The sequence below is a fragment of the Hypanus sabinus genome, chromosome 32, assembly GCF_030144855.1.
Source record: "Hypanus sabinus isolate sHypSab1 chromosome 32, sHypSab1.hap1, whole genome shotgun sequence".
Taxonomy (NCBI): Eukaryota; Metazoa; Chordata; class Chondrichthyes; order Myliobatiformes; family Dasyatidae; genus Hypanus; species Hypanus sabinus.
In genome coordinates, this window is record NC_082737.1 from 4,968,623 (window position 1) to 4,994,195 (window position 25,573).

At 39.1% G+C, this 25,573-nt stretch overlaps 1 protein-coding gene across 7 annotated transcripts in view; it reads right to left on the bottom strand.

Moving 5' to 3' along the window:
- Positions 1-25,573, bottom strand: part of LOC132384418 (gastrula zinc finger protein XlCGF57.1-like) — a 47,387-nt gene that overhangs the window by 13,348 nt on the left and 8,466 nt on the right. For 6 of the 7 annotated variants that reach the window (XM_059955552.1, XM_059955551.1, XM_059955556.1 and 3 more), the window contains exon 3: positions 2,283-5,881. The exons of the other annotated variant lie outside the window; for it this stretch is intronic. In XM_059955552.1, coding sequence (XP_059811535.1) covers positions 3,680-5,641 — 1,962 coding nt within the window. In that variant the 5' untranslated portion in view covers positions 5,642-5,881 and the 3' untranslated portion in view covers positions 2,283-3,679. Of the gene's footprint in view, positions 1-2,282; positions 5,882-25,573 lie in introns of those variants that run through there. 7 annotated transcript variants of the gene reach the window in all.

Consider the following 25,573-nt stretch of genomic DNA (forward strand, 5'->3'; position numbering starts at 1 on the left):
TACAAGAGCTCCACATCTCCACAATTTAGATCTGCACAGGAGCTCCTCGTCTCCACAATTTTGATCAGTACGGGAGCTCCACTACTACACAAATCAGATCAAAACAGGAGCTCAACATCTGCACCATTTAGATAAGTATACCTGGTGACTGAATATTCCTAACTAACCTCCCATGCGGGACATTGTCAGAGGCCTTACCGAAGTCCATGTAGACAATATCCATTGCCTTCCCTTTATCCACTTTCCTTGTAACCTCCTTGAAAAATAGTAAAAGATTTATTAAACATGACCTACCACGCACAAAGCCATGTTGACATTCCCTGATAAGTCCTTGTCTATCTAAATACTAGTAGATCTTATCCAATAAACCTAATAATTTACCCACTACGAACGTCAAATTTAATGGCCTATAATTTCCTGGATTACTTTTAGAGCCTTTTTTAAACAAAGGGACAACATGAGCTATCCTCCAATCCTCCGGCACCCGTAAATACCGACATTTTAGAAATTTCCGCCAGGGCCCCTGCAATTTCAACACTAGTCTCCTTCAAGGTCCGAGGGAATACCCTGTCAGGTTCTGGGGATTCATCTGCACTGAATTTGCCTCAAGACAGCAAGCACCTCCTATCTCTATATATTGATCTAGAAAACTGTCCTGAACACATTTTGCAAAATATAACCCATCTAGACCTTTAACAGTATGGGAGTCCCAATCAGTATGTGGAAAATTAAAATCCCCTAACATCAAAACTTTTAATATTACTGGATAAACAACAGGAACAACTCCCTCAATCGATAAAACCATTCCCAACACACGTTCCTTGACCAGTGGAGCACCTCACAACATGCATTGTTTGTGTCATCAGTCGGACAACCGAAATATTTCCTCTATCAATCAGCTTCCAAATGTTGCTACTCTATCATTCGTTGCCACGCCCCGCTGTTGATTCCCTTCTCCTCATCATACGTTCTTACCCCGATCATCCTCCAGAGCCCCAAACTCTGCCCTGTGCAGACCTGCCTCTGGTTTCTGACCCTGCTCGAACATTCAACTAATGGTTTCCGATTCCGCTTTCAGTCTTTAAAGGACCGTGGTGCTTTCAGCAATCCTTTAGAAGCAGGGAAAATGACCCATAATGTAGAAATAAGTCATGAATCAGGATGTTAACTCCCAATATCATTCCTCCTCAGCCCAGAGATTAGAGGGGCAAAGAACCTCTTAGACAGAACTACAGGCAGCTCAACATCTTCAGTCTGCAGAAAATTCAAGGGAAACCTCTTCACCCACAGAGTGGTGACTGCTTGGAACTCATCACCACAGGGAGAGCAAGAGATGAACAACAGGGGAGGATTTAAAAGGACTGTCGTGGAATTGAATCACTGGCATGGTTCAGCTGGCCTGAGTTGACTCTCCACTGTATACAGTGTGTTATAAATTCATTAAGTACCAGAGACAAAGTTCAAAATAGAACTGATTTATTTGTCTCAGATGCAGAATACTAAACTCCAGTCCCATTAAAGGTGAATATACAGCAGAAGGATCTCCTCCCATGCCCAGTGACCAGGGTGCAGAATTGGGTGTGAGCAGCAGCAATAATTGCAGAGTTCAGCACCAACAGTTACTCTAAAAATCACATTCAGCAATGGTGATGTACAAATATCCAGCATGCAGCTTATTGAAACTTTCTTACCAGTGTGAACCTGGTAGTGTGTCATAAGTATAATATGTAAGGTTTCACTGCTAATGTAATGGCCTCTCTGTAATGTTTCACTGCTGAGGTAATTGTTTCTCTGTAGCAGGAATGCTTAGGTTACAACTAGAGATAACAGGGTTTTGGACTGCTGATCTATCCAATGACAGAAATGCTTTTCTTTCTTGTGAGTCTGGACTAGAGGTTTTCACGGTCTTTTGCCGGGGAGAGATGAGAAGACGCGAACGGAGAGAGTGGGCCCTTTTTCTTTGTTTTCTTTAATAACCCTATATTCAAAGTAAGAAGTATAAATCTGAATCGTTTAATCACATATTGTGTACTGTTTGTTTTTTCAGAGTACACATCGCGCAGCATCCACACAACTGACATTACTTAAAACACTGAAATACAGCTGCAGATGCTGTGGATCAAAGAATACGTACACAACACTGGAAGAACTCAGCAGGTCAGGCAGCATCCGTGAGACAAGAGTAGCCAATGTTTCAGGCCGAGACCCTTCATCAGGAAATTCCTGATGAAGGGTGAAGGGTCTCAGCCCGAAACATTGGCTACTCTTTTCTCACAGATGCTGCCTGACCTGCTGAGTTCTTCCAGTGTTGTGTACGTATTCTCTGACATTACTTAAATTTGGCTGGGCTGTGGGGCTATCACCACCTATACAGGCAGTCTCCAAGTTACAATCATCCGACTTACAGACAACTTGTACTGATGAACGGACTGCCACAAAGCCTATTATATTAAAAATTCATCGGCTCGAGGAAGGAGAACGCCTTCTGCCATTTTAAATTGGATCACATTGCTGTTAACACTGCTGTGAGTGTGTAACTTTTATTTGGCTTGAATTGTTCTTAGTAAGATTCACCTTGGAACCCCCCCCCCCTTTCCTAGTCAGGACTGCCCCCATTTGGCCCATTTAACCTGTCTCAGTGCGGGTGGACCTTAGAAACTGGGGCAGCTTAGAACCCACTGCCCACAGCTGCTTCTGAAACTGCAGCGTTTCTGTTCCATTGATGGATGTGGTAAACAAGTTAAAATTATGGATTGGTAATTCCCATTTCGTGCTTATTTCACTCTGCACACAATTACATTTACAGGGACTTTACCATGTGTGTAACCATGCCTCCAAAGCATAAAACCGATGCAAGAGCTGGTGATGCATCAAGGAAAAGGAAAATTATCATAATTGAAAAGAAAGTGGAAATAATAAAGCAATCGGAAAGAGGTGAAACACCATCGGTCTTTGCAAAAGAATAAAGCTACAGCCCTGCCCTGATGAAAGCTATAATTATGACTACACAATGTAGGGGTTTAATTATTGAAATGGAAAGGCTATTGATAATTTGGCTAGATGATCAAAATCAGCGTAATTTGCCTATTAGACTTAGTTGAGTGTAAGAAAAGGCTGGAAGCCTTTTCAATGACTTAAAAGCTGCACGTGCACTAAGTGAAGGTGATTGTGATAAAGAACTTGTTACAAATAGGGGTTGGTTCAATCGTTTCAAGGTGAAGGCAAATTTACATGATATTAAAGTACAAGGTGGAGCAGCGAGTTCTGATGTAAGTGCTGCTAGTAATTTTCCTAAAATGTTGAAAAAAATTATTGAGGGAGATTATTTGCCAGACCAAATATTTAATGTAGATGAGACTGACTTATGCCTGAAAGGAACCACTTTTCGAAAGAGGAGAAAAGTGCACCAGGGCAAAATGCATCGAAGGATAGGCCAACTTGTTCCAACTTACACACAATTCTGACTTAAAGACAGACTTAGTAACAGATCTTGTTCGTAACCCGGGGACTGCTGGTATTAAGCTGCTAGTCGAAGTGAGAGTTACATAAGGTTAGATGACTGAGTGAATTGATTCCACATTCACAGCAGGTGAACGGCCTCTCCCCAGTGTGAACTCAATGATGCATATTTGGTTGATTTGGCAGAGAGAATCTCTTCCCATTGTCTGAACAGGAGCTTCTACCCAGTGTGAACTCGCTGGTGTCTCTGGAGGGTGGATGACCGACTGAATCCCTTCCCACAGCCTGAGCAGGTGAAAGGCCTCTCTCCAGTGTGAACTGACTGATGCACCTTCAGTTGAGATGACGAAGGGAATCCCTTCCCACAGTCTGAACAGGTGAATGGCCTCTCTCCAGTGTGAACTCGCTGATGCACCTTCAGATGAGATGACTGAGTGAATCCTTTCCCACAGTCTGAGCAGGTAAATGGCCTCTCTCCAGTGTGATTGCATTGATGTACCTTCAGTTGAGATGATGAAGTAAATCCCTTCCCACAGTCTGAGCAGGTGAACGGTCTCTCTCCAGTGTGAACCCGCTGATGTTCCTTCAGATGAGATGACAGAATGAATGTGTTCCCACAGTCTGAGCAGGTGAATGGCCTCTCTCCAGTGTGAACTCGCTGATGTACCTTCAGTTTAGATGAGCAAGCGAATCCCTTCCCACAGTCTGAGCAGGTGAACGGCCTCTCCCCAGTGTGATCTCGCTGATGTATATCCAGTTGAGATGATGAAGTGAATTCCTTCCCACAGTCTGAGCAGGTGAATGGCCTCTCTCCAGTGTGAAATCTCTGATGTGCCTTCAGTTGAGATGACCGAGAGTATCCCTTCCCACAGACTGAGCAGGTGAATGGCCATTCTCCGGTGTGAACTGACTGGTGTCTCAGTAGGTGATATGACAAAGTGAATCCCTTTCCACAGTATGAGCAGGTGAATGGCCTCTCTCCAGTGTGAACTGACTGGTGTACCTTCAGTTGAGATGATGAAGGGAATCCCTTCCCACAGTCCGAGCAGGTGAACGGCCTCTCTCCAGTGTGAACTGTCTGATGTAACTTCAGTTGAGATGACGAAGGGAATCCCTTCCCACAGTCTGAGCACGTAAATGGCCTCTCTCCACTGTGAACTCGCTGATGTATCTTCAGATGAGATGACTGAGTGAAACCTTTCCCACATTCTGAGCAGGTGAACAGCATCTCTCCAGTGTGATCACATTGAGGTACCTTCAGTTGAGATGACAAAGTAAATCCATTCCCACAGTCTGAGCAAGCGAATTGCCACTCTCTGGTATGAACCCGCTGATGTACCTTCAATTGAGATGACTGAGTGAATCCCTTCCCACAGTCTGAGCAGGTGAACGGCTTCTCTCCAGTGTGAACTCGCTGATGTTCCTTCAGATGAGATGACAGTGTGAATCCCTTCCCACAGTCTGAGCAGGTGAATGGCCTCTCTCTGGTGTGAACTCGCTGATGTTGCTTCAGATGAGATGACTGAGTGAATCCTTTCCCACAGTCAGAGCAGGTAAACGGCCTCTCTCCAGTGTGATCTCGCTGATGTACCTTCAGTTGAGATGACGAAGTAAATCCCTTCCCACAGTCTGAGCAGGTAAACGGCCTCTCTCCAGTGTGAACTCGCTGATGTACCTTCAGTTGAGATGAGGAAGCAAATCCCTTCCCACAGTCTGAGCAGGTGAATGGCCTCTCCCCAGTGTGAACTCGCTGATGTACCTTCAGTTGAGACGATGAAATGCATCCCTTCCCACAGTCTGAGCAGGTGAACGGCCACTCTCTGGTGTGAACCCGCTGATGTACCTTCAGTTGAGATGATGAAATGAATCCCTTCCCACAGTCTGAGCAGGTGAACGGCCTCTCTCCAGTGTGAAATCTCTGATGTACCTCCAGTTGAGATGACCGAGAGAATCCCTTCCCACAAACTGAGCAGGTGAATGGCCACTCTCCGGTGTGAACTGACTGGTGTCTCAGTAGTTGATATGACAAAGTGAATCCCTTTCCACAGTATGAGCACGTGAATGGCCTCTTTCCAGTGTGAACTGACTGGTGTACCTTCAGTCGGGATGAGCAAGTGAATCCCTTCCCACAGTCCGAGCAGGTGAACAGCTTCTCCACATTGTGAATTTGCTGGTGTGCCATTTGGGTGGATGACCAAGTGAATTCCTTCCCGTAGTCTGAGCAGGTGAGCAGCCTCTGTCCTGTGTAGAATGTCGGGTGTGCCAGTCAGTCAGATGATAGAGTGAATCCCTCGCCACAGTCTGAGCTGGAAGGATAGTCGAAAGTATCCCTTGCTCCGCTTGTTAAATACTTGGATACAGGCAGCAAAACTGGTGTCTTGAGTTCTAGATTCCCATGCACGAATTCCTTGTCGTTTCTAACCTGTAAAAAGATTTACAAGATCCATCAATTTCAGAAGAGATCACTTGAGTTTTCAAGGTGCGATCTGGCATCCCACTGTTACAGTGAAGTTTCACCCAAGTTGGAGAGAGAAATCATTTTCTAACTGGGCACAGTACTGGTATCTGGAATGACCATCAAATTCTCTGATGCTCTCTATAAGAATGGGGCATTTTTGCCATCCCCAATCTGTGACCTGGCTCAGACTGACTGTCTCCATTGGTATTATTCTCTGTTCCCACTGAGCTGCCCTGGGTTTCTGGCCTCAAAGTAACTGAAACACTCTCACAGAAATAGCCAGCAGTACATTTCATGTACCTACCACTCTGTGTAAAAAACATCCCCTTGGTACCTTAAAACTATGCCCCCTCAACTTAGCCACTTCAGCCCTAGGAAAAACCTGTGGCTATCCACATAATCAATGCCCCTCATCATCTTATATACCTAAAAAGGCTGTAAACATAAACAAGGACTTGTACATTCCCTTTGAGGATTTGTTAGGATGATATAAAATTATGTGGGTATAGATAGTGTAAATGCAAGCAGCTTTAGTCACTGAGGTTGGGTGGGATGACAACCAGAGTTCATGAGTAAGTGGGGAAGGTGAAAATTTAATGGAAACATTTGGAAAAGCTCTTTACTGAAATGGTCGTGAGAGCGTGGAATGAGATGTCAGCACAAGTGGTGAAAATGAGTTCAATTTCACCATTTAAAAGAAGTTTGGATGGGAGCCTGGATGGCAGGGGTATGGAGGGCGATGGTCCCAGTGCAGGTAGTTGCATTAGACAGAAGTGTTTTTTCAGCATTGACTAGATGGGCCAAATAGCCCAGATCATCAGTCCAGATTGGAGGCAGCATCTCCAGCACCATCTTTTGAGCACGGGGCCCCTCAGGGCTGTGTGCTCAGTCCATTATTATTCACTCTGCTGACCCACGACTGTGCTGCAAGTCACAGCTCAAACCACATCATCAAATTTACCAATGACACGACCGTGGTGGGTCTCATCAGCAAGCACGATGAGTCAGCTTATGAAGATGAAGTGCAGCGGCTAACGGACTAGTGCAGAGCCAACAACCTGTCTCTGAACGTGAACAAAACAGAAGAGATAGATAACACGAGGAAATCTGCAGATGCTGGAAATTCAAGCAATACACAGAAAATGCTGGTGAAACACAGCAGATCAGGCAGCATCTATAGGGAGAAGAGCTGTCAACGTTTGTGCCCTGAGACCGACGAAGAATCTCGGCCCGAAACATCGACAGCACTTCTCCCTACAGATGTTGCCCGACCTGCTGTGTTCCACCAGCATTTTGTGTGTGTTGCTTAAAAGAGATGGTTGACAACTTCAGGAGGGCATGGAGCGACCACTCCCCACTGGTAGAGATCGTTAAGAACACCAAATTTCTTGGTGTTCACCTGGCGAAGAATCTCACCTGGTCCCTCAACACCAGCGCCATAGCAAAGAAAGCCCAACTCCCAGCCCCCATCCTCATCACAGTCTACAGTGGTTGTATTGAGTGTATCCTGGGCAGCTGTATCACTGTCTGGTTTGGAAATTGCACCATCTTGTATTGCAGTGGATAGTGCAGTCAGCTGAGAAGATCATTGGGGTCTCTCTTTCTGCCATTATGGACATTTACACTACACACTGCATCCGCAATACAAACAACATTATGAAGGACTCCATGCACCCCTCATACAAATTCTTCTCCCTCCTGCCATCTGGGAAAAGCATTCAGGCTCTCACGACCTGACTATGTAACAGTTTCTTCCCATAAGCTGTCAGACTCCTCAATACCCAGAGCCTGGACTGACACCTTACTACACTATTGTCTTTTTTATTATATATTATAATGCCCACACTGTTTGCAGTCCTGGGTAGGTCTGTAGTATAGAGTAGCTTTTTTTTTCTGTGTTGTTTTTTACGTAGTCCAGTCTAGTTTCTGAGCTGTTTCATGTAACACCATGTTCCTGAAAAACATTCTCATTTTTACTGTGTACTGTAGCAGCAGCTATTGTCGAAATGACAATATAATGACTTGACTTGAATTTTTCTGTACTGAACTTCTCCATGTTTCTATGACAGAGAAGCTGGAAAAATTTGTTTGGACTGACAATGGAGCAGCAATGGCTAGAGTTTCTGGGAGCAATTCGGGAGCTGAGTGATCGATACATCCCAATGAAGTGGAAGCATTGGAAAGGCAGGAGAACACAACCATGGCTAAAATGAGAAGCTAAAGCCAACATAAAAGCCGAAGAGAGGGCAAACAAAAACTATTGAGAAGCTTTTAGAAACCAGCAGAAGACTCAAAAAAAGTCAGATAAGCTCAGGGCGTGGAATGATGATTAATGAGTCAGTCATTGATGAGTCTTGGCAGAACCAAGACATTTAGATGTCTGAGACATTTAGAGGAACAAAATATCCAGGGCTTCAATATCTCTTGAAAACCAAGGTTCCTGAACCAGTTACCTTTCAACCTTTATTTTGGCAGGCACATACAAACTCTACACCCTCAAAATTTCACTTCTGAAGGCCTCCCACTTACCTGTTGTGTGCTACATCTGTTGTTGGTTCTGGACACATCATCAGTGATGTTCCTGGAATCGTCAGGTGTTTCAGGTCTTTCAGCATCATACACCTTTCTACAGGTGACCCAACTGGGGCTGATCAGACCCCAGCTTGTGTCCAGATGGCTAGCTACACCTTTGCCAGAAAACAGCCTGTCCCAAACCACACATGTCAGACCCTTTCTGATACCATCAAAATTGACCTTTCTCCAACTTAGAATCTCAACCCATGGTCCAAACCTCTCTTTTTCCATATTTACTTTGAATCTCATGGCATTATGATCACTAATTTCTGTCAGCAGTCCTAGATCATTTCCTAACAGTCCTGGATCACTTCTACGTCAGGAATCCTACATACTGTTTAAGGGCACATTTGACAAACTCTACTCCATCTATTCCTTTTACAGTATGGGAGTCCTAGTCAATATATGGAAAGTTAAAATTGCTTACTGAATCAACCTTTGTTTCTTGGCACGGTCTGCGATCTCTGTATAAATTTGTTCTTCAAAATCCCTCAGAATGTTGGGTTCAACCAAGTCCCAATAATGGCTACAATATCATAATTCCCTGTCCTGAGCTCATCTGGCTTTGCATTCTGATATACACAGCTCAGCACATTCATCGCACCATGCTCAACCATTTGATTGCTGACTCTGTCTGAGGTCTGAACAACATCTGACTGGAATCAAGAAAACAAACTCTCCCTCATTATCACAAAAACAAAGGAGCTGATTGTGGATGACAGGAAGAATGGAGACAGGCTAACCTCCATTGACATCAATGGATCTGGGGTTGAGAGGATGAACAGCTTTAAGTTCCTTGGCATAAACATCACCAAGGATCTCACATTGTCTGTATGTACCAGCTGTGTAGTGGAAAGAGCACAGCAGTACCTCTTTCACCTCAGATGGTTGAAGATGTTCAGGATGGGGCCCCAAATCCTGAGGACTATCTACAGGGACACAACTGAGAGCATCCTGACTGGCTGTATCACAGCCTGGTATGGGAACTGTACTTCCTTTAATCGCAGGAAACTGCAGAGAGTGGTGTGGACAGCCCAGTGCATCTGTAGATGTGAACTTTCCACTATTCATTACATTTACACAGACAGGTATGTAAAAAGGGCCCAAAGGATATCGGGGATGAAATTCACCACAACTACAAACTGTTCCTGCTGCTACCATCCAGAAAATGGTACCACAGCAAAAGGACCCACAGAATCCGGAACATCATCTTTGTCCTATATACAAACTGTCTATCATAAATTACTATAAATTGGGGAGACTCGGCCTACTGTCTAATGGAGTGAAACACAAATTTGTGTCGCTGCAATTAATTCTTTCTTTTCCCCAGTTTAAACTTGGAATTTTTAACTTTTACTTGTCGGATCTTAGTGGGGAATGGTTGTTACTATATCACAATCTTTAAGAAGTGGAAAGCAGCTTCCTGAATACAGCAATGGAAAGGGGAAAAAAAATCAGAGGAAACACAGACTTGGGTCGAGAATCTAGAATATTCACTGATGGGCCTCGACAAGAAAATAGACAACAACATGGTAAAACTTGATGCTACATCTTCTGAAATGAAGTTGTTACGAGAGTTTTCATTTTGTGTGGGAAAATATTACTCCCCTGAATTCTGAACTTAAAGCAGTGAAGCGCAAAATAGCGGATATTTCAGCTCACTTGGAAAAGTCTCAACATAAGGTTATTGATTTGGAAGCAAGATCCCGATGGAATAATATTCATATTGTTGGATTGAAGGAAGGATTTGAGAGTGGAGATTTATTAGACTATTTTGCTAACATGTTTCAATCTCTGTTTCTGGATATTTTACCTCAACCTCCCAACATCGAAAGAGCACAGAGCATTTTCAATTCGAAATCCCAGGACCTGAATAAACCAAGGTCAAGTTTTGGTTTGCTTCCTTCGTTTTAAAGTTAAAGACCAAATCATAAAATACGCAAGGAAACAAAGGTTCCGAGATTCGTTTATATGAAGATAAACCAAGGGAAGTTATGGACCTCCGGTCTAAATTTGTTCCAACCATGAAGATAGCCTATGATAAGGGAATATTCCCATCACTTCAATATCCAGCCCGATTAAAATTATTTCCCAAAGCTTCAACTCCGCATGTTTAGCTGGTCCCCAAAAAGGCATTGGATTATGTTAACTCTATTCTGGTTTGAATGGTTTTAGCTCTGCTGAATAATTATTATTTCAGTAAGAAGATGTAATAGTGGCCAAATGAACTGGGGAAATGGATGAAATGGATGGATAAGGAAATTTATATTAGGCAAGAAACAGTGTTTGATAGACTGGTGGGTCTGGAGGCTGATAAGTCCCCAGGACCTGATGGTCTGCAACACATGGTACTTAAGGAGGTGGCTCTGGAAATCATGGATGCATTGGTAATCGTTTTCCAATGTTCTATAGATTCAGGATTAGTTTCTGTGGATTGGTTTCTGTGGCTAATGTTGTCCCACTTTTTAAGAAAGGAGGGAAAGAGAAAATAGGGAATTATATACCAGTTAGCCTGATGTCAGTGGTGGGATAGATGCTGGAGTCAATTATAAAAGAGGAAATTACGACACATTTGGATAGCAATAGAAGGATCAGTCCAAGTCAGCATGGATTTACGAAGGGAAAATCATGCTTGACTAATCATCTGAATCTTTGAGGATGTAACTTTGAAAATGGACAAGGGAGAGCCAGTGGATGTAGTGTACCTGGACTTCCAGAAAGCCTTTGATGAAGTCCCACATAGGAGATTAGTTGGCAAAATTTGGGCACAAGGTATTGCGAGCAGAGTACTGACATGGATTGAAAATAGGCTGGCTGACAGGAAACAAAGAGTAGTGATCAACAGGTCCCTTTCGGAATGGCAGGCAGTGACCAATGGGGTACTGCAAGGTTCGGTGCTGTGAGCACAGCTGTTTACAATATACATTAATGATTTAGATGAAGAGATTAAAAGTAACATTAGCAAATTTGCCAATGACACAAAGCTGGCTGGCAGTGTGAAATGTCAGGAGGATTTTATGAGAATGCAGGCTAGGTGAGTGGGTGAAGATATGGCAGATGCAGTTTAATGTGGATAAATGTGAGATTATCCACTTTGGTGGCAAGAACAGGAAGACAGATTACTATCTAAATGGAGTCAAGTTAGGAAAAAGGGAAGTGCACCGAGATCTAGGTGTTCTTGTACATCAGTCAATGAAAGCAAGCATGCAGGTACTGCAGGCAGTGAAGAAAGTTAATGGCATGCTGGGCTTTATAACAAGGGGAGTTGAGTATAGGAGCAAAGAGGTCCTTCTGCAGCTGTACAGGTCCCTGGTGAGACCCCACCTGGAGTATTGTGTGCAGTTTTGGTCTCCAAATTTGAGGAAGGACATTCTTGGTATTGAGGGAGTACAGCGTAGGTTCACAAGGTTAATTCCCGGAATGGCGGGACTGTCATATGTTGAAAGATTGGAGCAACTGGGCTTGTATACACTGAAATTTAGAAGGATGAGAGGGAACCTGATTGAAACATATAAGATTATTAAGGGATTGGACACATTGGAGGCAGGAAGCATGTTCCTGCTGATGGTTGAGTCCAGAACTAGAGGGCACAGTTTAATAATAGGGGTAGGCCATTTAGAACAGAGATGTGGAAAAACTTTTTCACCCAGAGAGTGGTGGATATGTGGAATGTTCTGCCCCAGAAGGCAGTGGAGGCCAAGTCTCTGGATGCTTTCATGAGAGAGTTAGATATAGCTCTTAAAGATAGTGGAGTCAAGGGATATGGGGAGATGGCAAGAACGGGGTACTGATTGTGTATGATTAGCCATGATTACAGTGAATGGCAGTACTGGCTACTCCTGCACCTACTGTCTATTGTCTATAAGATTAGCTTTGAAGATTGCTGATTTACTTAAGATGTCCTTTGATCGATCGACCATTTAAAGAAGATATGAACTTTTAGATGTGAATGATGAATGAGTTTCCTGAAATCTGTTTGGTCTACTGAGCGAATTAACACAATGGACAGATTGTTTGATTATTTGTTTTTATCCTCCTTTTTTATCATTAATTAAGTGATAGTTTCCATAGTTCATAAGGACCTTTTCTGATATATACTTAGTTGGGAGTGCTTAGTAGAGTGATAATTAGTTTTGTCTAAAAACAGGTTTTCATTGGGTGTGTCAGTTAAATGGAAAATGGTGCTGATTTTTCTTCACTAGAGATTACATAGGCATTTTTCTCTTTGTTTAATGTTATTGTTTTGGTGTCTTTGGAGATTGTTTCTGCATTCACCAGCATGTTTGTTTTTGTCTGAACTTTCATGCTGGATATGGGGAGCCAGATGTTGTGGGGAAATACTGCACAGTACAGGTCCTTTGGGCCATGATGTTCTGCTTACCTTTCAATCTACTTCATGATTAATCTAATGCTTCTGTCCAGTAGAGAATTCCATTCGTCTTTCAGTATGAGCCAAATCTAGGAGTCTCTTAAATGACCTTACTGTGTCTGCCTCTATGACTACCCATGGCAGATCTTTCCACACACCCACTGGTCTATGAAAAAAAAATCTCTAAGATCCCTATACTTTCCTCTGATCACAGTAAAATTATGCCTTCTTCTATTAGCCATTTCAGCTAGGAATCTGTTCCATGTTCAATTTCCCAGCACAATAATACACTGTAAAGCAATGGAAGGCATCAAAGTAAATTGATATTTAAATTGCAGATGTATCAGTTAGAAGCAAGGGCTGTAAGTGGGTAACATGTAAGTGAGAACTAGTTAACATGACTTGATAGGGTGGTGTGTTGCTTTGTAGTGTTTGGCTTTTTATATTTAGCAAAAATTTTTTTCTCTGTAGGGCTTTTCTGTTTTAGGGCCTTTTTTTGGTAATGGGGAGTAGTTAAGGAAAGTTTTTAAAAACTATTATTATAAAATGGGCAGCTCACGGAGTCTCTCTTTTTTAATCTATCAGATGCATTTCAGCTTTTTTTGCCAAATTTTGGGCTTTTTGGGGTGGTGGGAGGATTGGGGTTAGTTTTGATTTATACAATTAACTGTAAGATTAATTTTAGTTTTCTTTTTTGTATTTTTTCCCATTACGGAGTTCCGGAGCATGCATGATTTGTATATGGTTATACTTATCGCAGCCAGTTCTGATTTGCCCGCGCTGGTATGTGTGTATTTACGTGTTAAATACAATATTTTTTATATGGTAACTAAACAGATAAACATTACAAGTTAGAATTAGCCTATTAAGCAAAAGGAGACTTTTAAAATCATTAATCGATTCCAACCCAATAAAATTTTTGCTCAAAAACCACATATCAAAACGGGCGATCAAAATAGATGTTTTAAAATGTGGAAGGGGGGACTTCCGGTAAGATGGCAATTGTTTAGTCGCTTCAAACTTCTGCTCCATTACATTTCTTACCTTTGCACTACGTGTCTCCCTTTTTAAACTGTAGTTCGTTAATCTATCTGTGCTTTCTTATCTGCCAGCAAATATGTCTATCCTACAGTGGCTACAAAGATTTCTAAATCCGGGAAAAAAAAAGCTTCCATGTCTCTGTCTGCCGAGATTCTCTCTATCCTGGAGCAGAATCAACAAGACATTCTAACTGATATCAAGACTGAATTTAGAGCCGCTATCATTCAGCTGGAGTCAAAATTGGATCAAATTAACTCCAGAGTGGATGATCAAGCCGAACATTTATCTCACATTAACCTAACCTCTGAAGATTTAAAATGCCACATTCAGCATCTGGAAACTCTCTGCTCCAGCTTAATGGAGCAAAACAGCAAACTTATTTCCAAAATGGCGGATCTCGAAAATCGGAGCAGGCACTGCAATCTGTGAATTCTTGGTTTGCCAGAGGACACAGAAATGGGTTCTTCCATTGAATTTTTCTCTTCTCTTCTCTGTGAGATTTTCAGGAATGAATTTCTCCTGACTCCACCTGAGCTAGAAAGAGCTCACAGAGTTTATGTCTCTCGAGCTGCTTTGGGTTCCAGAGCACGGCCAGTTATCCTGTGTTTTCATCGCTATCAGGTGAAAAACCATTTGATTATGGAGGCATGCCGAAGAGGAACTCTGACTTTCTGAAATAATACCATTCGTATCGTGGAAGACTATGGTCCCCAGGTTATGAAGATGTGTGCCGATTTCAAAGGCGTTATGAAAGAGTTCTATATTCATGGATTCAAACTTTCCCTTTGCAATCCTGCTGATTTTCGAATTACACTTACTACTGGAGATTATAAATGGTTTAAGTCAGTTAGGGAGGCTGGGATGTTTGTTGAAAATCTCCCAGCCATCGTGACTTCTTCGGACCCAGTGTGACTTCCTAAAATGGCTGATAAGTACTTCTTGAATTAAAGTCTTTTTGCGAACTCAGATTCTATTTGAGTAATTTAGTCCTTTAGAACTGAGAACCTAAGGGTTTTAGTTGGTCTCTCCTTGGACTTGGTGTGATTTTCTTAAATAGATGGTTTGAATTAAATGCTTTCCTGTGGACTTAGATTGCATTTGTGTAATTTAGTTTACTTTTGAGTAACTTTAAGTTTAGAGAACTACAATTGGTCTTAATTTATTTGTGAGGCTTAGAGTTTTTTTTATTGAAGGTCTCCCTGTCAATTTACTGTAGAAGACTTGCCTTTTTTTTAAACGGCTGATATGTACTCTCTTTATATGTAAAATTTCCCCTTTTCCCCCCTTTACCTTTTTTTTTCAAATTTTTCATGGTTTCTCATGGCTCTTGATTATTATTTTGTATTAAGGTTTATATTCTTTCTGAGGAAGTTGTTCCTATTTGTAATATTCATTTGTAGTGCATAAATTAGTGTTTGCTATATTATTTACATGGAGCTTATGTTAATGTTACGGAACTAGAAGTTAGTTTTTGGGGAGTCCTATTTTTTATACAGCTAGCTGCTTTTTTGGGTAGCCATCTAGTTTTGGGTTGTGAGGGTGGGGTGGGTTCTCCAGTACCAACACTATCTATTGTTTTTTTTTTGTTTTTCCTTGTTATTCAGGACTTGTCTGTGTCCTGACTTTATTGATTTATGTTTATATTCTTGCTTCCAAACTGTTATTGCAATGTTTGACCTTATATATGCCTACTACCTTTTACATTTTAACAATTCATAATGGTTAGTCCATTGAAATTTGTGAGCTGGAATGTGAAGGGATTGAATCATCCTGTTAAAAGAAGAAAGGTCTTCTCCCATATTAAGCAACTTAAAGCGGACATTGCCTTCCTCCAAGAAACTCATATTCATTGTTTCAACAATTCTCAGCTTATGTCAAAGTGGGTGGGTCAGCATTTTTATTCATCCTTCCCAGCCAAAGCTGGGGGGGGGGGGGAGTATTCATCCTTCCCAGCCAAAGCTGGGGGGAGGGGGGAGTTTCCATTCTTATCAACTCAAATGTTCCTTATGAACTCCATAGTAAGATATCTGACACAAATGGACATTTTATTATTGTTTCTGGCAAATTATATAATACTAAGGTAGTACTAGCTAATCTGTATGCTCCCAATTTTGACTATGTTAACTTTTTTGAACACTTTTTTTCCTCATTACCAGATCGGAATCTATATTCTCTTATACTGAGTTGTGATTTTAATTGCTGGTTAGACCCAGCTTTGGATCAATTGTCCTCTATTCCTAGATTACCTAGTAAATCTCCTTTAGCTATTCACTCTTTTCTTTCTATGTTATCTCCGATATATGGCGTTTCCTTCATCCTACTAAGAGAGATTATTCCTTTTTTTCACATGTTCATCATACCTTTACTAGAATTGACTTTCTTAATTGATAATCAACTTATTTCATTTGTTCATTCTTGTGACTATCAGAGTATACTGATTTCCGATCATGCCCCAGTCACTTTGTCTCTAAATTTTCCTGGTCTCCCTCAGAGGAATAAACATTGGCGTTTTAACCTGACTTTATTATCGGATGATGATTCTGTAAAATTTATTAAGGATCAGATAACTTTTTTCCTAAACATTAATACGTCAGCTGAAATTTCATCCCAGATCGTTTGGGATGCTATGAAAGCATAGTTGAGGGGTCAAATAATTCCATACACAGTGAATCTTAATAGAAAGTCCCGTTCAGAGTGAATAGATTTGATTAATCAGATTAAAGAATTATATGCTCAGACTAAAAACCCTGAATTATATAAGAAGCTTGTAGAACTCCAAACTAAATTTGACCTTCTCTCTACTCAACCAGTTGAACGTCAACTTCCTGAAAGTAAGAGTCACTTTTATATTCACGGTGACAAATCTGGCAAGTTTCTAGTTAATCAGTTGAGACATTCTAAAGCTAAACAACATATTACAAAGATTCAGAAGGAGAACGGGGATATTACATCAAATCACTCAAAAATTAATGACTTATTTAAGAATTTTTATTCTCGGCTTTATTCCTCCGAATCCCTGAATGAGAATATTTCTGTTGACCTTTTTTTAAATAGCTTGAATATCCCTTCATTTTCATCTGATTCTAAAGCAAAACTTAATGAGCCTATATCATTAGAAGAAGTATCTTTTGCAATCTCTGCACTGTCATCAGCAAATCTCCTGGACCTAATGGGTTCCCCGTAGAATTTTATAAACAATTCTCTTCACTTCCTTCATCTGAGTTACTCTCAGTACTATCTGATTTGTTTAACTATTGTAAATTGCCACCCTCATTTAATGAGGCATGTATTATTCTTTTATTCAAAAAGTGCAAAGATCCAACAGAGTGCTTCTTTTCCAGGCCGATTTCTTTGCTTAATGTTGATGTTAAAATTTTGGCCAAAGTTTTGGCTCATAGATTAGAAACTGTTATAACCTCTATTATTTCTGATGATCAAACTAGTTTTATTAAAAATCGTCTTCCCTTTTTCAATATACGGCGTTTATTTAATATTTTATACTCACCTTCAACTGGGACTCCTGAATGTGTTATTTCTCTCGATGCGGAGAAACCGTTTGATCATATAGAATGGAACTACCTCTTTGCGGTTTTAGAAAAATTTGGCCTCGGTCAAAGTTTTATCTCTTGGATCAAATTACTATATTTATGTCCTACTGCCTCTGTTTTGATTAATTCTCAGAAATCCTGGTTGTTCAAACTTAAATGTGGTACCCATCAAGGATGCCCCTTAAGTCCTTTCTTTTTGATTTGGCTGTAGAGCCTCTGGCGATTGCATTTCAAAGCTGTCCTGTATTGATGGGGATCTGGGGTGGGGGGGGGGGTCTCTTTACACTGACGGTCTATTACTTTTTCTTTCAAATCTGTCCACATCCCCACATCCTTACCTCCAATGTTTTCACTTCTTGATCAATTTAGCCAGTTCTCTAGCTATAAACTTAATCTACATAAGAGTGAACTTTTTCCAATTAATAAAGAAGCACAAGTATTAGTATTTCATGACCTCCCCTTTAAAGTAGTCGATAATCAATTTACCTATCTTGGTATTACAGTTACAAGGAATTTTAAGGATCTTTTTTGTGAAAAATTTGCCAATCTTTTGTACTCTACAAAACAGAGTTTGTCACAATGGTCACCTTTATCTGTGTCCTTGGTAGGTCGTGTTAATGTTATTAAAATGTATGTTCTCCCTAAATTTTTATACTTATTTCAATCTATTCCAATTTTTATTTCTAAAACCTTTTTTGACTCCTTAGACTCTATTATTTTGTCCTATCTGTGGAAGGGTAGGCATTCTAGAATTAGCAAAGCTTACCTTCAAAAATCTAAAATAGAGGGTAGCATGGTCTTACCTAATTTTCGTCTATACTACTGGGCAGCCAACATTCATTGTCTTATCTTCTGGTCTTTTTTTCATAGCCAGTCTGACTGCTCTAAATGGGTAGCAATGGAGCTAAATTCTACTAAGGATCTCTCTATTTCTGCACTTCTTGGATCTGCACTCCCTAGTAGTTTGCCTAGACTAATTGTTAATCCTCTTGTTAGACATACTCTGCAAATATGGGTCCAGTTTAGGAAATTTAATGGTTTCTATGGTTTTCCCTTTCTAGTTCTATTTTACATAATCATCTTTTTCTACCTTCTATGAATGATTCGACATTCTATGATTGGTATAGAAAGGGCATTAGGTATTTTGAAGATCTTTTCATTGATAATCGCTTCGCTTCTTTTCAACAACTCTCTGCTAAGTTTAATCTACATAATGCCCATTTCTTTAGATATCTCCAAATTAGACATTTCATTAATCCTTTACTACCCAACTTTCCTGAAATGCCCGAGAAAAATGCTATGGACTTGTTTCTTTCTATTAATCCATTGGGTAAAGGCTTAATATCTTTTATTCCTGATAAATTAGTATCCCTTTGGATAAAATCCGAATGGCTTAGGAGCATGACTTAAATATCCCTTTATCTGATGAGGTTTGGGACTCAATTCTCAAGTTGGTTAACTCAACTTCTCTTTATGCTTGCCACTGTCTTTTACAGTTTAAGATTGTTAATAGGGCTCATATGTCCAAATCTAAATTATCTCAATTTTACCTTAATATTAGTCCTCTTTGTAATAAATGCAAAAGTGAGGATTATGAGGGTTCTCTCCTTCATATGTATTGGTCTAGAGAAATTTTGGAGAGACGTTTTCTTAACTTTATCATATATTCTGAATTGCCACTTAGAACCTAACCCTTTAACTGCTCTTTTTGGTTTCTTGGGTGAGACAGATATACATTTGAGTTCGACTAAATGTCGAACACTATCCTTTGCTTCTCTCCTGGCTAGATGTTCAATTCTTCTTAGATGGAGAGATGTTTCCCTACCCACGCACACTCAATGATATTATGTCCTGTTTAGACCTTGAAAAAATTCATTACTCAGTTCTTAATTTGGACATAAAGTTTCATAAGGTCTGGGGACATTTTCTTGAATATTTTCATAACTTTCCTTTTGATTAAGTTTCTTTTTCAGTCCCTTACTTTCAGCTTTTTTTTTGGTAGTAGGCACTATTATCTTCTATTTTTAATAGTATTTACAGTTTTGGGGGGTTTGAATGTTCTGATTTTTTAAAAAATTTATTTTTTATTGAAGTTCATCATCAAACAAACATTTCCATAAGATGTATTTCAGACATTGTACATATATATCATATAATCATATATATCACAAAATCTCCACAAAGTATTTATCTGAGGTATACACTTATAGAAAAGAGTGCAAAGAAAAAAAACAAGCGAAAGGAAAGAACTATGTATAAGTAGGGAATGATTTTTTTTACAACAGATTCATTTATCTGTGAGAATAAAATCAGGCCTATGAGGCATTATGTAGTTAAACCATTTTACCCAGTACGAATCAAATTGTTCCAGCCTATGATTAACAGATGATGTTATCTTCTCCATTTTGTAAATGTCCATTGAAATGAAACGAATGTTCTGATTTATATTTCCTACATTTTGCTGTGGTTGGTCTGGAGTTTTTTTTCTTGTGGGGGTGGGGGTGGACACTAACTTTACACAACTTTAATATGGATGCTTTTTCAATTATTATATTCTGTATTATATTTATCTTGCACTGTATTAATTTCCTATTTTGTTCTTGGGTTTTTCTTTGTACTGTTCTAGAAAATGCATAAAAAAACCAATAAAAAAATAAAATGTGCAGTCAGCGGGAGACGCTCATGGAGTGAGTACTGTTTCAGATTCGCTCCATAACCTTTACTTTTTTTAACCTTTGATCACCCTTATTCAACTTATTTTTAACTACACCAAAAGACTCTTGCTATTTTTTTGGACTTATCGTTAAGAGTTTATTGTGAATTTTTGAGGATATGCTAACAGAAATGTCTCTTAGATCTAAAGATCGGCAACCTGGGCGGACCCCGAATGGTAACAGAAAGAAGCAATCCCATCAGCCTCGCACTGAATTAACTTATGAATTGTTTCTGGAAGTTTTGGATAAAAAGTTTATTGAACAACAACAAATTTTTAAACAAGATATAAAGGCTTTTCAAGATTATATGGTTAAGACGGATTCAGTAATTACCAGCAGCAAGTTCTTATCACATCTCTGCAAGAAGACGCTCGAAAACGGGATTTGATCATTGAAAAATTGCAACAAGTTTTAACTTCGACCACTAAACTGGTGGAAACACTTCAAGCCAAGAGTGTCGACTTTGAGAATCGGTCCAGAAGATAGAACCTACATATACTTGGTCTCCCAGACGGCATAGAAAAAGACGACCCTTCGAAATATTTTGCTCAACTTTTAAAAGATGCGTTCCCGTCGGTATTTCCAGATAATCCTCTGGTACTTGATCGCGCACATAGAATTAGGCGTTGATCATCGAGTGCTCCAGCTAAACCTTCGGTTGTAATTGTCCGGTTTCATTACGTACATGACAAAGAACAACTTATTCGTGTGGCTCGACGGGTAGGAATGGTTAAATTTCAAGATTACTATTTCCGTTTGGTTGAAGATTTTAGTCCTGAAGTAATGAAGAAAAGGCTTCTTTTTAAACCTCTGATGTCTGAATGTTATGAGAAATATCTAAAACCTGCGCTCTTGTACCCTGCGAGGCTTAGAATCTCTCCGCCGAATGCTCCATGCCAGATTTTCCTTTCTACATCTGAAGCAAGAAGTTTTCTGAAGGAGAACTTCCCTATTGCTACAGTCTCTCATCTCTAATAAATGAGTGATTCTGATCGTGTAAGATGGTTTTCGATTCCTCATACCAGATTTAGTTTCTGGCTATTGGTGTAGGTTTATCCTATACTTTATATTTAAGTTAAAGTGTGTTTTCGTCATATTAATTGCTCTGTTTTATACATTTTAACCATTGTACTATATTCTTGACTATTATTTTTGTTCCTTCGAAGGTGTATTTTTAACCCTTCGAAGGTGTATTTTTAATCCTTCGAAGGTGAATTCTTTTTTATTAAGATGGTGGTTTTTTGGAAAAATATTCTTGGTTTTGTTTAAGATGGCGTTTTTTTTCCCTCGTCTTCTTCCTACAATGCATCGCTTATCACAGTTTAAATATTTTGATTTGTTTGGTTTATAACCCGATTAATAAGCTTTTAGTGATTATATTCTTTTTGTTTTTTTTTACAACCAAGTATATAAAGAAGTGTGGTTTTATTATAGTGATTATAATTTTTAAAGTCTGGGTGTTTTTTTTATATATATATATCCTTAAAATACGGAGTGGTCTTCCGCTGATATGGGGGTAGAGTTAGTCTCATATTTTCCTTTTTTTAGCCATATTTTGGCTTTTTCTTTTCTTTTTCTTGTGGGGGTGGGGGATGATCTGTTTTCTAATTTTATTTTTCTTTTACCAGTTTGTTTTGGTTTTCTTATTTGGGCTGTTTTTGAACTTCAAATATGTCTACGATGTTGTCACTTCCGGGTCCGCTCTCTATTTTTGTTCCTCTTCCGGGTGCATGAGTTTACAAGTTGGTTAACCCTTTTTATACCAAAGGGTTGATTTTAGAAATATGGCTCAAACCATTAATTTTGTGTCTTGGAATACTAATGGTTTAAACCATCCAATTAAACGAAAGAAGATTTTCCAAGTATTCCAAAGACTTAATGCTCATATCATTTTTGTACAAGAAACTCATGTGAGGAAGGAGGACAAATATTGCTTTTTTAGGTCTTGGCGGGGTCAACAGTACCATTCGAATTCGAATGCCAAAGTAAAGGGAGTTTCAATTTTATTGACTCCTCTATTGCATTTGTCTTTTCAGATCCGAATGGTAGATTTTTGTTAATTACGGGTTTACTTTGTAATAAAAAGGTTGCTATGGTTAATGTTTATGCTCCAAATGTGGATTGTCCTGATTTTTTTAAGTCCTTATTTACTTCTTTACCTAATCTAAATGAATATAAGTTAATAATGGGTGGTGACTTTAATTGTTGTTTAAATCCTTTGATGGACAAATCTATATCTATTCAGACTTTACCCAATAAGTCGGCCACTTGTATTAACTCCTTTTTGACTGATAATGGAGTTTTTGATATTTGGAGATTTCGGCATTCTAAGGACAAAGAGTTTTCTTTTTTCTCACATGTGTATCTTTCGTATTCGAGAATTGATTATTTTTTAATTGACTCTTGTTTTATTCCATCGGTAATTGGTTGTAATTATGATACTATAGCCATCTCTGACCATGCTCCATTAAAACTTTCTATTAAATTTACGGATACAGCTTCTAATGTTAGACAATGGCGATTTGATTCTACCTTACTGCAAGATCCGGATTTTATTAAATTTATGAAGGAACAGATCGATTTCTTCTTTTCAACTAATTCCACGGATGATATTTCTTGCGGAACACTTTGGGACACTTTTAAAGCATATATACGTGGATAGATTATCCCTTACTCTGTTGGTCTGAGAAAACGCATTAAGAAGGAAACTCTTTTATTGGTTGATAAAATTAAAGAGATTGATAAGAAATATTCGATCACTCCTAGTAAGGAGCTTTACAAACAAAGGGTTGAACTTCAAACGGAACATAGTTTATAACTTACATCTCCGCTTGAAAATCAATTAATGAAAACCAGATCTGATTTTTATATACATAGTGATAAATTGGGTAAACTGTTAGCTAGTCAGTTGAAGAATGCTTTGGTTAAACGTCAAATCACTAAGATTCATCAGCAGAATGGGGATTTGACAGTTAACCATGATGAGATAAATAATTCATTTCAAGATTTTTATACCTCCCTGTATCATTCTGAATTCCCTCAGGATCGTAATACCATGTGTAATTTTCTTGGGAAATTGAATTTTCCAAAATTATCATCAGATGATCTTTCAATATTAGATACTCCTATTACGGATGCAGAAATAAAAGGGGTTATTTCCTCAATGAATTCTGGGAAAGCACCAGGTCCAAATGGGTATACAGTAGAATTTTTAAAATGTTTTTCTGCTACTCTTTCTCCTTGGCTATGCAGGGTTTTTGAAGAAGCAATTAGATTGGGAAATTTGCCACAATCTTTTTATAGAGCTTCCATTTCTTTAATACTGAAGAAAGATAAAGACCCTACTGACTGTGCATCCTATAGACCAATATCTTTATTGAATGTAGACTCAAAGATCTTTTCCAAGTTACTGGCATCCAGGTTGGAGAAGGTATTACCCCAAATTATTTCGGAAGATCAAACCGGTTTTATTAAAAATCGTTATTCTTTTTTCAATGTTAGGAGATTATTGAATATTGTTTATACTCCTTCACATAGCACTTCTGAATGTGTTATTTCATTAGATGCGGAGAAAGCATTTGATAGAGTTGAATGGCCTTACTTATTTAATGTGTTGGAGAAGTTTAATTTTAGTCCGACATTTATTTCCTGGATTAAACTGATTTATCACACTCCAGTAGCCTTGGTGTTTACTAATAATCAAAGATCTCTCTTTTTTTGTTTATTTCGGGGCACTAAACAGGGCTGTCCTCTTAGCCTGTAATTATTTAATATTGCTTTAGAACCTTTGGCAATTGCCATCAGAGAATCACAGGATATTTTGGGTATTAATCATGGGACATATTCATAAGTTATCTTTGTATGCAGATGATTTATTATTATTCATTTCTAACCCTGAGAAATCTATTCCAGCAGTTCTATCATTGTTGGCTCAATTTAGTGATTTTTCTGGGTATAAGTTAAATCTTAATAAGAGTGAATTGTTTCCTTTGAATAGACAGGTCCCAATTTATGGAAATTTACCTTTTAAATTAGTTAATGACTCTTTTATTTACTTAGGGATTAAAATCACAAAAAACCATAAAGACTTACTTAGGGTTAATTTTCTACCCTTAATTGATCAGATTAAATGCTTGTTTACTAAGTGGTCACCATTATCTTTATCTCTGATAGGTAGGATTAATGCTATTAAGATGGTTATTTTACCTAAGTTTTTATATATTTTTCAAGCGGTACCAATTTTTATTCCGAAATCTTTTTTTACTAATGTTGATTCAAAAATTTCCTCATATATATGGCAGAATAAAAATCCCAGGTTAGGTAAAATATACTTACAGAAGGCAAAGAAAGGTGGGTTAGCATTACCTAATTTCAGATTTTATTATTGGACAGTTAATATTAGATATTTGTTATGTTGGTTGAAAGACTGGGATGGATCTTTTAGCCCTCATTGGGTAAGTTTGGAAATTAAATCGGTACCAGGTTATGCTCTGGGTTCTACTTTAGGGACTTCTCTCCCTTTTGCTCTTTCTAAATTGCCGAAGGAGTCAGTGGGAGACGCTCATGGAGTGAGTACTGTTTTGGATTCGCTCCATAACCTTTACTTTTTTTATAACCTTGGATCACCCATATTCAGCTTATTTTTACCTATACCGAAAGTTTCTTTGTTAATTTTTTTTTTAACTTACTGCTAAGAGTTTGTCATGTACTTTTGAAAATATGCAAACAGAAATGTCTCTCAGGTCTAAGGGACGAGAACCTGGACGCAATCCGAACGGTAACGGAAAGAAGCAGGCTGAGCCACAAAACACTCAATTAACTTATGAATTGTTTATGGAGGTTTTGGACAAAAAATTTGATCAACTACAACAATTTTTTGAAGAAGATATAAAGGCTTTTCAAGAGTACATGGTTAAGATGGATTCAGTAATTAACCAGCAATAAGCTCTTATCGCATCTCTGCAGGAAGATGCTCGGAAGCGAGATTTGACTATTGATAAACTGCAACAGGATTTAATTTCGACCATTAAGCTGATGGAAGCCCTTAAAGGCAAGAGTGACGATTTTGAGAATCGGCCCAGAAGACAGAACCTACGTATACTTGGTCTTCCAGACGGCATAGAAAAAGATGACCCTTCAAAATATTTTGCTCAACTATTAAAAGAAGCGTTTCTGACGATTTTCCCGAATAACCCTCCTTTATTGGATCGGGCACATAGAATTCGGCGTCGATCACCGAGTGCTACAGACAAACCTTCGGTTGTAATTGTCCGGTTCCATTATGTACACGACAAAGAACAACTTATACGTGCAGCTCGTCGGGCAGGGATGTTTAAATTTCAAGATTACTGCTTCCATCTGGTTGAAGACTTTAGTCCTGATCTTTTAAAAAAAAGGCTTCTTTTTAAAC